The sequence below is a fragment of the Lissotriton helveticus genome, chromosome 5_1 (assembly GCF_964261635.1).
Source record: "Lissotriton helveticus chromosome 5_1, aLisHel1.1, whole genome shotgun sequence".
In the NCBI taxonomy this organism is placed as follows: domain Eukaryota; kingdom Metazoa; phylum Chordata; class Amphibia; order Caudata; family Salamandridae; genus Lissotriton; species Lissotriton helveticus.
Genome location: NC_136065.1, coordinates 4,840,924 through 4,856,801, shown reverse-complemented (window position 1 = coordinate 4,856,801; position 15,878 = coordinate 4,840,924). Strand labels below are relative to the sequence as shown.

At 46.6% G+C, this 15,878-nt stretch overlaps 1 protein-coding gene across 1 annotated transcript in view; it reads left to right on the top strand.

The window, feature by feature from the left end:
• The window catches only part of LOC144754048 (antigen peptide transporter 2-like), a 136,108-nt gene extending 124,049 nt beyond the window's left edge, over window positions 1–12,059 (top strand). The window contains exons 10-12 of the mRNA XM_078641561.1: window positions 2,295–2,454; window positions 5,294–5,430; window positions 9,992–12,059. Of these exons, the coding sequence (XP_078497687.1) occupies window positions 2,295–2,454; window positions 5,294–5,430; window positions 9,992–10,198 (504 nt within the window). The 3' untranslated portion in view covers window positions 10,199–12,059. The remainder of the gene's footprint in view (window positions 1–2,294; window positions 2,455–5,293; window positions 5,431–9,991) is intronic.
• The last annotated feature ends 3,819 nt before the right edge of the window (window positions 12,060–15,878 follow it).

Genomic DNA, 15,878 nt, shown 5'->3' with positions numbered 1-15,878 from the left:
CCGTCATACATCCGGGCTGGCCAGCATATGTCCTACCAGGAACCAAGGCTTCTTGGGGTCAGTCTGCGCCTGTACTGAACCTGACCCAGACAGATCAAGCCTTACTTCCGCATCACGGCCACACTTGACGCTAATATACCTCGCTTCCCATTAGAACCACCTTCTTTCTAACTACTGGAAACATTAATAACCGCCAGACACCTAGAAAGTTGGTGACAACCCTCTATATGACTACTCAGACTGATGCCCCTATAACAGCCATGAACTCTAAGGTGAAATAGGACAGTGCTCTACTTATGCAATAAAATGACAAGGAGTGGGGATTCTGCTGCATGCAAACGGCTCTCTCATTGCGCCTCGCTACCCCACCTCTAGGGTGGCGTAGCATTCAGACGCATCTCCAGATTTACAATTTCTCATAAATCTGGAGATGTGTCATGTTACATGGTTGTAGCGTGGGAACACCCACAGCAACACCCATGGAACGCCCCTTCCACGCAAAGTGCTGCATGTGACGGGCCGTATTTACAAGGAAAGGAAAAGTCGCGTAGGGTGGCTTTTCCTCTCCTTGTAAATACAGAGGACCCCCTGCGCCACCAGTACATCAAGAAAAGTGACGTACTGGTGGCACAGGAGGCTTGTAAATCTGCCCCGCAACGTATCGATCATCAAGCCATGTTAAGACCATTATTGTTCTGGGTGCGACTGTGGTTAACAACCGAACTAGCCCACTACAAAGAAGGGCTAGAAGAAACTTTAAAGTTTGACCCAGGCTCTAGCCTTCAGTGGATTAAGCATGTCTATTACTGTTTTTTGTGTGAACTTGGGCAGAAGCATTTTTTGGGAAGAACCCAGCCTATTGACACCAGTTACTAAGAAAATACTGAAAACTACCTTTTGGGCGTATACCCAAAACAATGTGTCTCATAGCACAGCCACTGGTAGATTAATGGCCCAGTTTCTCCTTATGAAACCTACCCCGAACTTCGAGCTATTTCTGGATGAAGTGCAGCCCAAGTTGGCAAAATCACTGTATATGAAATTTCCTTATGGTGTTCTGCAAACCAACTTGAACACATCGAAATGGGGCCAAAAAACAGGCGAGAGTAACACGGAGTGCTGTGCATTATGCCAACTTGATACACAAGAAAATGACCTACACTTATTGTTCTTTTGCCCTGCCTATGCTGAAAGTTGGCATAAGTTGGCAGGGTATGTTCAGACGTGAGTCCCTTGCTCACTTTGCCACTGGATTCAAGCAAGCCGGGCTGAAGACGGCTGAAATGCCAGAAACCGGTCCTAGGAAGCTTGATTCCGGTCCAGGGAAGGCATGGCTTGGCAGTTCGGGCTGGACTGTTCCCATGAGGCACAGGGTCAGACTGATTTGCATATAGCCATGTCTGAACTGGGGTGGCAGAGTGGGCTAAAGAACGGTGATGGATTCAACCCAGATCTGTTAACTGGGTGTGAGTGTTTGAATGGTTCAGATGCTACGTCCATCACCACCCCCTTTTGTACCGCTTTGTTCGCCATAATTTGGCAGGATATGCTCAGACGTGAGTCCCTTGCTCACTTTGCCACTGGATTCAAGCAAGCCGGGCTGAAGACGGCTGAAATGCCAGAAACCGGTCCTAGGAAGCTTGATTCTAGTCCAGGGAAGGCATGGCTTGGCAGTTCGGGCTGGACTGTTCCCATGAGGCACAGGGTCAGACTGATTTGCATATGGCCATGTCTGAACTGGTGTGGCAGAGTGGGCTAAAGAACGGTGATGGATTAAACCCAGATCTGTTGACTGGGTGTGAGTGTTTGATTGGTTCAGATGCTCCGTCCATCACCACCCCCTTTTGGTTACATTATGTGGCATTTTACTTTATTGTGCTTTGGGAACGGGCATACCCTCCGGCCCTGTGTGCTTTATTGAGGCTCTTCTCCCCGGACCATTGCGGTGTCACTGCATTATTCTGTGGGATTGCTCAGGGGTTTCCTGTTCATGCAGTCTGTCTGCCTACTACGTGCCACCCCACCTGTGAATTGTCAATCCGGTACCTCGGTCATAGGGTTCTTGGCCTGCCTAACTATGTATTTCAGAGTCGGGGTTGATGTGGAGTTCATGATGGGAGAATTTTGTTCTTATACATGAATGTATTGTTATTCATATTGACATCAACTTTATTAATATTAACAAGATAATGCACAGGGCTTGTATTGTGCCTTGAGTTCTACAAGCGTCAAACGTTGACACGTCTCATAAAGATGCTATCACATTCATATTCTTCTCTTTTTTGTCGTCCCAGATCTCGCTGGCGGGGCAGGAGCCCGTCCTCTTCACTGGGTCAATCAAAGACAACATCACTTACGGCCTTCAGAATGCCTCAATGTCAGAGGTCAAGCAAGCTGCAGATATAGCCGACGCCAACCAGTTCATCCAGAAGATGGAGAGGACATATGAGATGGGTGAGATGTGGCATGAGGGTCTGAAGACATCAGGCGGGAGAAGGGGTGAAGCAAAGAATGGGTGTTGGATGGAATTGAGGGGTATTGATGGAAATGGGTGGGAGACTGTGTACAGCTGAAGCAAATATGGGGGAATGGGTGAAGCAAAGAATGGGTGTTGGTTGAGATGGAATGGTGTTCATGGGAGTGGGTGGGAGACTGCATACAGTTAAAGCCAATGTGGGAGAATGGGTGAAGTAAAGAAGGAGAAAAGGGGGAACCTGAGGGTGGCACTGAAGGGAACAGTTGAGAAAAAGAGCACAGCAAAGAGGATAGAATAAGCATGAGGTGGGTGGAGGTGGCATGAGGGGGGCACTGAGGGGAACACATGGTTTAAAGCTGAGAGCTGAGGCACAGCGCCAGATGGGTGGGGGTGGAATAGAGGGGCACTGAAGGGACTGGGGAGGGCCTTGAATTAAGATTAGATAGGAAACATGGGGTGGTGGAATAAGCTTTTAGGTAACAAGTTTATAGCAAGCATCTAATATATGAGCCAACTAATTTTAGGTGAACACTAATCAGACAATAGTAACCATATGCTAAATTATAAAATAACCAAAAAAAGACCAAAACTATTATGTAATTTTGTAAACAAATTCATATTTTTTTTAATTTTGTCTAAGAGTTTTTATTCTTACAGATAAATATTTATACATTAGTTTAAATCCTTTTCTTTTTAGCATATGGTTACTATTGTCTGTGCCCCGAAAGTCTTCTGCCTGGGTATACCAGATGCTCTAAAAGGGTCCTGTGCAATGGAAGACTTGTCAGAACTTTATGACCATAACTTTCTCCAGGACTTAGACAAATGTCTATCAGGCAGATGAAAGCATCTCCCACTGGCTGTCTGGGACAGATTAGCCCTTGTTAAAATATCCTGCCAGGTGGAATGTCCAAGCGTCATGAAAGAACACCCATCTCTGAAACAGGTAACTCAAAGCTAGGCCTTTTTGTCGACCTGTTGCCTCTGTAACACCAGTAAACTGGCAGACACCTAATTCCCCTGCAGCGTGGGGGGAGGGGGCCCGCACGCGGCGCCGCGGTGCTCATGACGAGCTCGGCTCTTCATGCAGCACGGTGGCGCTGTGCTGATGACGAGCTGAGCTCGTCAAGACTACGCCCGGACTACGCCCGGACTACGCCCGTTCCAATGGAACGCCCAGCACAGCAGGGGAATTATCCCCGCGTGGGCGTTCCGTAATGGTCATGGAGAAGTGTGGCTCAATGGTTAGAGCGGCAGATCCTGATGCAGAGGTCTGGCCCGGACCAGGGTTCAATTCCTGCCTCGGCGGGTCTTGGGCTCAATTTCCTCGGACCTGATAATTCTCACCTCGGTGCCTCCTCTAATCATGGGTTCCACTCTGACACTCTGGGCAATAGCTTGCTTAATCTCCACAACGGCCCCAACAGCACTGGGAAACCTGGCTTCACCTTGGGGGTGCCCAAGAGGGGCACTTCACAGGGAAAGGCCAGGAAGGGTTCCACAGCGGTATGTGTACAGCACCTTGAGACCCTTTCGGGGATGATACGTGCGCTATATAAGCACTGCATTTACATTTTATGACGAGCTCAGCTTGTCATCAGCACAGCGCCACCGTGCTGCATGGCGGGCTGAGCTCGTCATGAGCGTGGAAGCGGTTAACTTGGGTCCTCCTCATGGAAACAACAATAGGGAGAGGAAATGTGACTACTTCTGTTAGCCACAACTATGTGCAGCTGTGAGCAGTAGGGACAATTGTGTTCACCAAAAAGACACAAATTCCTTTAGAAAGAGACCAAAGTTAAACCCATAGATTTCTTAAAGTGTCTTCAGTCTGGTGCTTTTATACCCACCAGGTTTCTCATTCCACCCTTCTATGAAGGGACCCTCAGCACTTAAAGCCAAGACAGCGTAGGTTTCTTATGAGCTTGGACAGACAAGGAATGAAGGTTGGCGAGGGGGCTCTGTGCCTTGGTCAGCTAGTGATGCACACTGTATGCATCATGTTCATTGCATGCACTGCAGGCACACCTTTGATACAAAAGAGGAGAAGGCAGTCCTGGTGGGGGACCCTACAGCACAACAGAAGTGGGGGGCATAGGTTTCAGGTATGTGTTTGAGGTCAGCGCTGGCCGACAGCTCAGTGGACTGTTGCACCCACGGCATGAGTCTGTGTTTGACCCCATGGACACAGATTCATATCCCAAAATGGGTACAATTGATCTTGGTAAATATAAATATTTCGTAGAGCTAAGAAACCCCTTGATGTGAATGTGCCCTTTACAAATACTCAGATTATGAATCCCTGTGGTCTGTAGCTCCGATGGAGCGCCACGCGGCTTCAGAAGACCCTGACCACTGTTTGTTGGTGGAATCCACCTTTGTACCAACTCACTGTCTGCCTATTGCAGAAGTGGTCAAGACACAGCCAGTGTATACATTATAGGTCCTAATGCATTCAATGTCCAATGTTAACAACAAACCCAACAGTACGTACAGTGCCCGGCTGCATCTTTTTGCTAGATCAGTGCTGTATTCATTACTTAATTGTATATAAAAAAAATAAAACAAAAGCACACATCCTTCCATGTGATTCTGCTGTTACCCACACTCATGTTCAGGTCCCTCCACGTGAGTATTGTGAGTACACGCCCATATGTTTCTTCATTTGGTTTTTCACCTGATTGTTATCCGTGCTGCGCAGATGTTGGGGAACAGGGAAGTCTCCTGCCAGGTTTAGTGTGATTGCATGTCCATGCTCTGGGTTTCTTGATTCTTCATTTGTATTCTCTAGCTCTTGTTTTCACCCCTGATGCGCAGATGTTGGGGAGCAGGGAAGTCTCCTGGCCAGGGGACAGAAGCAGCGCATCGCCGTCGCCCGAGCACTGGTCCGGCGCCCACAGGTGCTGATCCTGGACGAGGCCTCCAGCTGCCTGGATGTGGACACCGAGCACAAGGTAAACACGGCACTCCTTTAAGTCTTTAAGATCTCCCGGTATCCCCTTGGAATGGCTCACGTCATCGTCCACGTCATCCCCTTAACTCAGCTCAGTCCACCACACATACTTATAGTTTCCACTAGCCGAGGCGTAATACTCTTTCCACCTCTTCTGTTTCTGAGTAAACAACGCCACAGCTTTTGTATTAGGGAACCACCCATGGTTTTAAGTTTGATGACCTCACAACCTCTCAACCTGAACAATTCCTGCTGTCACATGTGGGGTATTGTGCTAGATTCACATAGGTGCCTCCAAACCATTCACTACAGAGACATTACCTGACACTACTCTGCAACCATTATTAGCCCTCACCATGAGGATGGTACAAATTACATCACAACGTCCAAGTCACAACAGTAAAGGATGTGCAACTGGAGATTGGCAAGTCACGGTGTACAATGTGTGAGTCTTCGCAGATTGCAATGATAAGGGGGGTGTGTAAAAAGCATCATCTCTTCCATGTGAGTCATAATTGAACGTATAAAGACTTTGCGACTCTATTACAAGTGACCGACCTGTTGAGGCAGGTGTTACTGGTTTGCATTCTTGGAGCGGTCTGTGATGGACAGCCTCCGCTCTGCACATTAGAGCTGTGGGCATCCTGGGAAGAGGGCAGTGATCAGGCGACCACTGCATGCTACCAACAGTGCCTTCTGAAGAACACCCATAATGAGATGGAGGTCAGTGGTCTCAGGCAGGACTCCAATGCAGCACTCCGGGTGCAAGGACCCACAATCTGGTTCCCACCCACTTTCATTGAGGTGAGAAGTTGGCAAATTTGAGCAACCTGCCCCTTCATGGAGCAAGGTCTGTGTACATCCCTCGGACCACAGAGGGAGAAGCATGTTGCAGCACTCCCCTTTACTATGTCAGGACCTAAGGGCATGGATTAGTCACAAACATAAAACAAAATTGTAGTCGAAACATAAGATGACCCTAGGAAATCCATGCCTGTCCCTTGACTGGGGGAGGAGTGGGATTCATTGTCTGCATTGGTGCTTACAGACACTTTTGACCTTTAGCCTCTGACCTACTCACTCCACAAATATTAACCTTTATCTCAAAATCTTTACTCATACCTGGCCTCCAATCTATTTCCCTAAGTGACTTCATGTTCAGGGCCATATTTAAATAGTCCACATACACTGGATCACCCATCTTGCTTCTAAAGGTTGTTGGCAGAATAAACGTTTCTCCTCTAAGTAAATTACTATCTTTAAATTACCTCTCTGCTGCCTCTTTTGCAAGAGATTTAGTACCATACCAGACATCTCGCCACAGGTCACGTCTTTCTAATAAAATCAGTTGTCTCATGTATCCTATTGCAAAGCTTTCATCCATTCCTGTTGAGTAACAGATTTACTCTGTTCAAGATTCACTTGCTCCACCAAATATTCTAAGGGGCAGATTTACAAGCCCCTTGCGCCACTTTTGCGTCACTTTTAACATGGGAAAAGTGACGCAAAAGTGACGCACGCGGCTTGTAAATCTGCCCCTAAATCCTTATCCTGGTTAAACACTTCTCTCTCCAAACCATCTTCCACATAGTTATACACTCTGATTTCTTGTTGTGAACCAGCAGTATTTCCACAGTTGTGTGCCAAAGCTCACAGTGGGTTTGCTTGTTTGCACAAGTATGCCACTAAAAATGGATATGGGCTGTTTGCAATGTCATTTTTGTACCTTAAGAGATGGCTTACATATGTGCACAGTCCACATGCGAGTTCACATCTTTTCTCATGAGAGTTTGATTCTTTCTGGAGCCTTCAAACGTGAGAACGTAAGGTGCCACAGCTTCTTCTTAGCTCCTTTTTTTGTGATAACAGCATGCACACGCCACCTTCACTAGCAGTCACAGTTGAATATGGAGATTTTCCTTGGACAAAGGCGTGTAAAATGGGCCAATATTAGGGTCTATTTGACAAATATGAGAAAGAATGAGTTTGGTCGGTCCCTTAGACAAATCTCTCCCCTTCCACATTAATCTAGTAAAGGCTCCCTTTAGCAAGTGAATAAACCCCTCTCTTCTGGGGCTTGAAAATAATCACCAGTTGCCTTTAGCATGGAGGCTTTGGGTCCTTCTGTAGCAATGATAACCAGGTATTCTGCTTCCTTGTTTCCAAAAGCACATTTGTGTTTTAGTCACTTACACCCAACAGTTGCTACATCCTAATATTTAGTATGGTCTGTGATTCTCGTTGAACCTCAAGATATTATCCTGAAAGGCCAGAACTACATTAAATTACCTTAAACAGGTGTACCCAATCCTCATGAGGACTTCCAACACCAAGCCAAAATGTATTTTTCTAAACTGAAACATGCCAATATGTGTTACAAAAACAGACACTACGGGACAGATTTAAGAGCCCCTGCACCACTTTTGCGCTGCCGTTGCGTCACTTTTGTGAAGCAGCAGCGGCATAAACCATGCGCCATATAGGGAGATGGTTCAAAAGGGGGTGGTGATGGACAGAGCATCTGAATTAAACAGAACACTCATACCCAGTCAAAAGATCAGGGCTTGATCCATCACCGTTTTTTAGCTCACTGCACCATCCCAGTTCAGAACCTGGCTACATGCAAATAAGTCTGACCCAGGCCCAGTGCATCATGGGAACAGGGCAGACCAAACTACCAAGCCAATTCTTTACTGGAAAGGAAACAAGCTTCCGGGGACCGGTTTCTGGCATTACAGCCGTCTTCGGCCCGGCTTGCTTGAATCCTGATGGTGCAGTGAGCAAGGGACTCATGTCTGAGCATAGAGATGGGTCACGTTGTAAAGCCCTGCGCCACATGAAACCTGCGTCAGGTTTCATGTGGGCGTTCCAGCACGGGGGGGGGGGGCGTTACGGCGCAGTAAAGCCTCTGTAAAGTGCCTGAGTGAAATCTACAAGATTCCACTCAGTCACTTTCCTGACACCGCTGCGTCAAAACCTTGCGCCTGCTTGAAGCAGGCGTAAGGCGAGAGGCACCACGGTATGTATGGGCAGGCCACGAGTATTGCTGGACACGACTCCAGCAATGCGCCACCCTTACGACAGAAGATGCGTCACGCATCGGTTTATCCTTGCGCCACGATGTGCCGCATAGTAAATGCGGCACATTTGTGGTGGCGCAAGGGTAAACTTGCATGATTCATCTTACCTGGCGCATCCCTGCTGATTTGAAGGGATGAGCCAGTCGTCATAAATCTGCCCCTACATCTCCACCAAAACGGCAAGATAATACACTTATGTGGATACATCTTAGAATATAGCCTGGCAGAGCATGCGTGGCAATAGTCTCATCCATCTTTGGAAGATGAGGGACATCTACGAAGACCATCTGGCTGTAATCACACAGGTCAATGCACATATGGAGTTCACTGTTAGTTTTGCACACAACCACAAATGGCGACAACCATACTGCACCTCTATAAATTTAGTCAGTCTGCATACATATGGTCCATCACTGTAGATAGATTCTTCACAGTTAAGCAGATGCATCCCATCATGTGTTCAACAATGTGAACCTCATTAAACATAAAACATAATTAAAATGCTTGGGTTCCAATCATGTCTTGACACAGCCCAGCTGCCTCCTACACATCTTCTAAAGCCTCTTCCTAAATGTTTAAAAAGTGCTGAAGACTTTTATTGCACCCTATCTCTTAGCTTACAGGCATCATCATTTGCACCTCCATTTCTAGTGTTAGAATCACATACCTACAGCAATCCTTGATGACATTATCTGAAAATATCCAACCCGTTACATGTTACATGCAATGTCCAAATAGTACTCTTAAATTCAGTCAACGTATACTGCCCGATCAATTTTATTGCCACAGTGCAAGTGTAAGTTCCTGGACAGTACATGGGAGAAACACTTAGAGTTGGCATAGAGTTTACAGAGAATTTTAATTGAAGAGGTCAAATCTGTTGTTTATAGCAGCTACAATTATCAAACCGTCATTCAGAAGCTTCACAGCTGTGATTCAAGGATTGCACATTAAATAGGTATTCCTAGGTGAGCATAATGAGGATATCAAAGTAGAAGAAACTAGCTACAGAGGCATTCTCTAGGAGGGTTACAGGAAAGCCTAAAATGAGCTATTCCAGCGATCATGTGAGTCTCAAATTCAGAAGCTAAAATACAGATTATTCTGACCAAAAGTACAGAAACAAGGAAGAAGCAGAACTAAATTTAATTTAATTTAATTTAATTTAATTTAATTTAATTTAATAAATGGGATAGGGAGATGGGCAACTTCGAGATCTGATAGGGAATTCATATCCATGAGTGAGGCCTTTCCCTCTCTTTCAGATGAAGGTGTAAGCCTCTCATTCCCTTCTAGATGCATGTGTACGATTCTCACTCTCTTCAAGCTGGAGGTGTAAGTCTCCCAGTCTCTTCCAGATGTAGGTGTATGCCTCTCACTCTCTTCCAGGTGCAGGTGTAAGTCTCTCCCTCTCTCCCAGGTGCAGGTGTAAGCCTCTCCCTCTCTTCCAGATGTAGTTGTAAGCCTATCCCTCTCTTCCAGGTGCAGGACGCTCTGTCACGGATCCCGGGGCTGACCATGCTGATCATCGCTCACCGACTCAAGACAGTGGAGAATGCGGATCACATCATCGTGATGGAGGAGGGGCGGGTAGTGCAAGAAGGAACTCACCAGCAGCTGATGGAGAAGGATGGACTCTACCAGCGACTAGTCCAGCGGCGCTTCCTGGAAAACGGGAGCGGCCACTGAGCAAAGAAAGAATCAGTTGAGATTGAGCAACGGTGAGCCCAGAGACTCAACAAGAGTGGAGCCTGGTTGCACCGGGGAGTGAATACTTGGAAGGAGGTTTAAGGTATCAAAGTGGAGCCCCGCACATAGAACAAGCTGAGGACAGAGCGACAAAGCGACGCATCACCATACCTGAGAGTATGGTAACAAAGATACCCAATGATGAGTGAAACCAACCTTTATTTATCACTCCAACACCATCGCTGTCTTGCATTCAGCATGGAATGGTGAGCCAATGACAATATATGGCAGAAACTACTAAAGATGGCCATCCAATTGCCAATGCCTTTTAAAGTATGTGCAGCCATCTTTCCATAGTGGTGGCATACGTTATCATTGGTTCATTGTTCCAAGGTGGCAGACGCGGTATCAGCAACGTGTCACGGACATGTGCTACCAATTTAAAGGCAGGCGCATTGGCTTTGCCGATGCATCTATGCTTCAAGGAACCCCACATGCTATTCAGGATTTGCTTAGAACCAAGACATATGACCACCAAGAAAGTTTAAATTGATTTATTCACAGGATGTTATACTGCAAAAGCATAAATTGGTGTTCACTGTAAACAATGCAGTTCTCTGTGCAAACACGCATTCAGACTGGAGCAAAGAGCACAATTAAAGACAAATCATCCCCTAATCGGGTAACAAGTGGTGGGAAGGTTTGGAAGGGAGAGAGTACAAACAAATTCCCCATGGGATGATAAGTTCTCATGTATGACCCATATTTCTCGTGAAGTACTTGTGTTACAGGGACGATGTTTCGCTCTGGTGTATTACTCCTTGGGTCTTCCTCAGGCCTGTGGGGAGGGGGTCATTAAACAGAATGGAGTGCAGTCCATGCAGGTGACTTGTTAGCTTCTCTCCTCCCCTCAACTAACGCTCATGTGGCAAGAGTCTTTAAAAGCCACCAGGACACATGGCGGTGTCATAAGACTGGAGCTTTGCTGATGACATCACAGTCTATTTAAGCGATGATGGATTTGATGCTGCCTTCTCTTCAAGAGGTGTATTTCATCTCTGATAATTCTGAAATATTTAATTTATGGTACATGTTAATATAACAATTTTTTTCTTTCTGAAGTGATGAATAATACTCCCTTGTTTAAATAAAAATAGACATTGTATTTTATTTCCCGTAGCATCTCGAGCCACATTCGTAGGTCACTGAAGAGTCCTGGAGGACTGTACAGTGAATCTTTTTTTCTATGTGAAGATTTGTAATGCAGAATTATTTTGATATATACCCATTTTGTTTTTGAGCTAAAACTACAAGTCTCCTTTTTGTGAAATAGGCTTCATTTGTGATGTTCTATAAATGGAAGGTGTGGCGGCGTTTAGACACTTGGGTTGAATGTGACTGAAATCCTGTAATTCTGCCATCTCTGTACTCCTGTGATGAGCAGATGCTTCCTGTCAGTGACCTCAGAGGCTCCTTCAGTTGTTCTGGGCAGTTGGAAATAGGTGGTGAACCCTCTTTTATTTCATAAGAATCCTCGACCCTGCTCCTAGGCCCCCCATTCCTTAAAAGGCTCCTTTTCTTGCCTGTGGTAGGTTAGAAGTCCATTCCAGTCTCTACCCCTCCTGCGGGCTCTTATTCCACCTGTGAAGCCCTTTCCCTCCCTCTGTGTCCTTCTATTCCATTCCTGCAGTTTGTTGTTCTGCCTGTCACACCTCTTCCTGGACATTTCCTGCTTCCTGCAGGCTGTCACCCTGGATAAGGCTGCATTTACAGGACCGTGGGAGCTGTGGCGTTAAAACATTCACGTTAATGTCTGTAAATATTTGACCAACTAAATAAAGCGTTTTCTCTTTCTGTTTCAGAGAATGTGAGTTTACATGGCAGGTGTTTGCGTGTGGTGCTGTGTATGTTGGTGGAGAGCTCTGGTGCCCGACAGTGGTTTGACAGTGATTAAAAAAAACGCATTAGTGTAAGGTGGACCAATGTTTTGAGGTCGTTGATTCACCTTTCACCTCGGAAGACATATGTGGTGCGTGAATGAATCTGTCTGCGGAGGGGGCTAGGGAGCCCTGTGGCCCCCTCACACGTTGACTATGCTCCGCCTCTTGTCATGCACAGCCCTGACCACCTCTGTGCCCCATGTCTGCAAAGACGGTGTTTCCTCATTTGATTAGAGTTCAGCCCCATGCAAAGGCGGAAGTGCCTTCTTGTGATCCTTCCGGCGCAACCCTTACTATAGGAGGGACTGTGCAAGCGTCTGCGGCACCTTCTGTAATACCAAAGTGACCCGGGAGTGCAGGAAGCAGGCTCACATCAGCAGCACCGCAGGGCAATGTTTGTAGTATTGCCCCTGGTAGTCACACTCTGTTACTTTAAATTTGTGTCTAACCTATGGTGCATAATGGAGTTATTGTCCTTCACACATGGGAGCGCTGAGTGAAGAATTGCTGTGCTGCAAGGACAGACGAGGTGCAGCGCCACATTTAGAAAGAGTCACTCGCTGATGATGTCAACAGTGGTGGTCACTCCAAATCTTCCTGTTCTTCGTCATGCTGAGCCTCGGCTTGTGGCACAAAGGAGGCTTTAATCTCTAGCCTAGGATTTGTAATGGAGCTACATCTTCTATTACTAACTTTTACGTGTAGACATCAGCAGAGCGGTCAGAAATGTCAGATGCGCCCTTTCGGGTAGAAGCACTATCCTATTTTGCTACTCATTGACTTCCCTCTACTATTTTGTACCCAATAGTTGGTTTAAGCACTCCCTTGTCTCCCTTTACCCCTCGGTTCTGTAAAGCGCTCTGATATCTGCAAAGATCTTGTTCGCGCTATATAAAACTTTGAAAATAAATAAATAAAATTATTGTTGTGCCCTTGCACACAAGTTGACACAGGTAGCCATGTAGAGTTTTGTAGTCTTCTTTATTAGTTCCATGTAGTAAACACATTAGTCCTTATTCTGGTTGCCAGCCATCTCCAGCCCTTACTCCGGCCCCATCAGGAGCAGCCTCCCACCTGCTCAGCCCATCACCAACTGTCGCCACTCATCCACACAGGCACCCAGGCATACCGTCACCATCTCTCACTCTGGCTGGGCAGCAGGAGACAGCAGGGCTGGATTACATTCAAAGACACTTAAGAGGATATAACACACATGGAGGTATTTAAGAAGGTACACCGCTTAACTCCTTGCTTGCGCCTGCTTTTGTTGGGCGTTAGAATTTGGATCAAAACTAGATCAGGCTACTTTATTACATCTGGTTGGGCATCAAACCTAAGGTTTGGTGCTGGCCCAAACCAGACATTTCCCCCTTGCATAGATTTGCGTTATAATTTGCTGTTGCTTGTGCTTGTTGTGTTCGTCATATGGAATCCGACATCTGTTAGATTCCACATGCCTTTGTGTTTGAATTAGCGTTCCGCGCTGGTCAGTTGATTCCTGGCCAGTTTGGGATCGGGTTGTGCTGACGGAGCTGTGTGACTAAACCCAATAAAGGAAATTGGTCAAAGTCCCCCACCGCGCCCGGGCTGTTTACTTCTATCTATTTACAACAAGGGGTGGTGAGGGACAGAGTCTCTGAATTAAGCAGAATACTCTCACCCAGTCAAAAGATCAGGGCTAGATCCAACACCGTTTTTTAGCTCATTGCACCATCCCAGTTTCAGAACCTGGCTGTATGCAAATTAGTCTGTTCCTGTCCCAGTGCATGATGGGAACAGGACAAACCAAACTACAAAAGCCAATTCTTACACTGGGAAGGAAACAAGCTTCCGGGGACCGATTTCTGGCATTACAGCCGTCTTCGGCCCGGCTTGCTTGAATCCTGATGGTGCAATGAGCAAGGGACTCATGTCTGAGTATACCCTTCCACGCTTAGGGTGGACAAAAATATTTACAACAAGGGGTGGTGAGGGACAGAGTCTCTGAATTAAGCAGAATACTCTCACCCAGTCAAAAGATCAGGGCTAGATCCAACACCGTTTTTTAGCTCATTGCACCATCCCAGTTTCAGAACCTGGCTGTATGCAAATTAGTCTGTTCCTGTCCCAGTGCATGATGGGAACAGGGCAAACCAAACTACAAAAGCCAATTCTTACACTGGGAAGGAAACAAGCTTCCGGGGACCGGTTTCTGGCATTACAGCCGTCTTCGGCCCGGCTTGCTTGAATCCTGATGGTGCAATGAGCAAGGGACTCATGTCTGAGTATACCCTTCCACGCTTAGGGTGGACAAAAATATTTACAACAAGGGGTGGTGAGGGACAGAGTCTCTGAATTAAGCAGAATACTCTCACCCAGTCAAAAGATCAAGGCTAGATCCAACACCGTTTTTTAGCTCATTGCACCATCCCAGTTTCAGAACCTGGCTGTATGCAAATTAGTCTGTTCCTGTCCCAGTGCATGATGGGAACAGGGCAAACCAAACTACAAAAGCCAATTCTTACACTGGGAAGGAAACAAGCTTCCGGGGACCGGTTTCTGGCATTACAGCCGTCTTCGGCCCGGCTTGCTTGAATCCTGATTGTGCAATGAGCAAGGGACTCATGTCTGAGTATACCCTTCCACGCTTAGGGTGGACAAAAATATTTACAACAAGGGGTGGTGAGGGACAGAGTCTCTGAATTAAGCAGAATACTCTCACCCGGTCAAAAGATCAGGGCTAGATCCAACACCGTTTTTTAGCTCATTGCACCATCCCAGTTTCAGAACCTGGCTGTATGCAAATTAGTCTGTTCCTGTCCCAGTGCATGATGGGAACAGGGCAAACCAAACTACAAAAGCCAATTCTTACACTGGGAAGGAAACAAGCTTCCGGGGACCGGTTTCTGGCATTACAGCCGTCTTCGGCCCGGCTTGCTTGAATCCTGATGGTGCAATGAGCAAGGGACTCATGTCTGAGTATACCCTTCCACGCTTAGGGTGGACAAAAAAAATATTTACAACAAGGGGTGGTGAGGGACAGAGTCTCTGAATTAAGCAGAATACTCTCACCCAGTCAAAAGATCAGGGCTAGATCCAACACCGTTTTTTAGCTCATTGCACCATCCCAGTTTCAGAACCTGGCTGTATGCAAATTAGTCTGTTCCTGTCCCAGTGCATGATGGGAACAGGGCAAACCAAACTACAAAAGCCAATTCTTACACTGGGAAGGAAACAAGCTTCCGGGGACCGGTTTCTGGCATTACAGCCGTCTTCGGCCCGGCTTGCTTGAATCCTGATGGTGCAATGAGCAAGGGACTCATGTCTGAGTATACCCTTCCACGCTTAGGGTGGACAAAAATATTTACAACAAGGGGTGGTGAGGGACAGAGTCTCTGAATTAAGCAGAATACTCTCACCCAGTCAAAAGATCAGGGCTAGATCCAACACCGTTTTTTAGCTCATTGCACCATCCCAGTTTCAGAACCTGGCTGTATGCAAATTAGTCTGTTCCTGTCCCAGTGCATGATGGGAACAGGGCAAACCAAACTACAAAAGCCAATTCTTACACTGGGAAGGAAACAAGCTTCCGGGGACCGGTTTCTGGCATTACAGCCGTCTTCGGCCCGGCTTGCTTGAATCCTGATGGTGCAATGAGCAAGGGACTCATGTCTGAGTATACCCTTCCACGCTTAGGGTGGACAAAAATATTTACAACAAGGGGTGGTGAGGGACAGAGTCTCTGAATTAAGCAGAATACT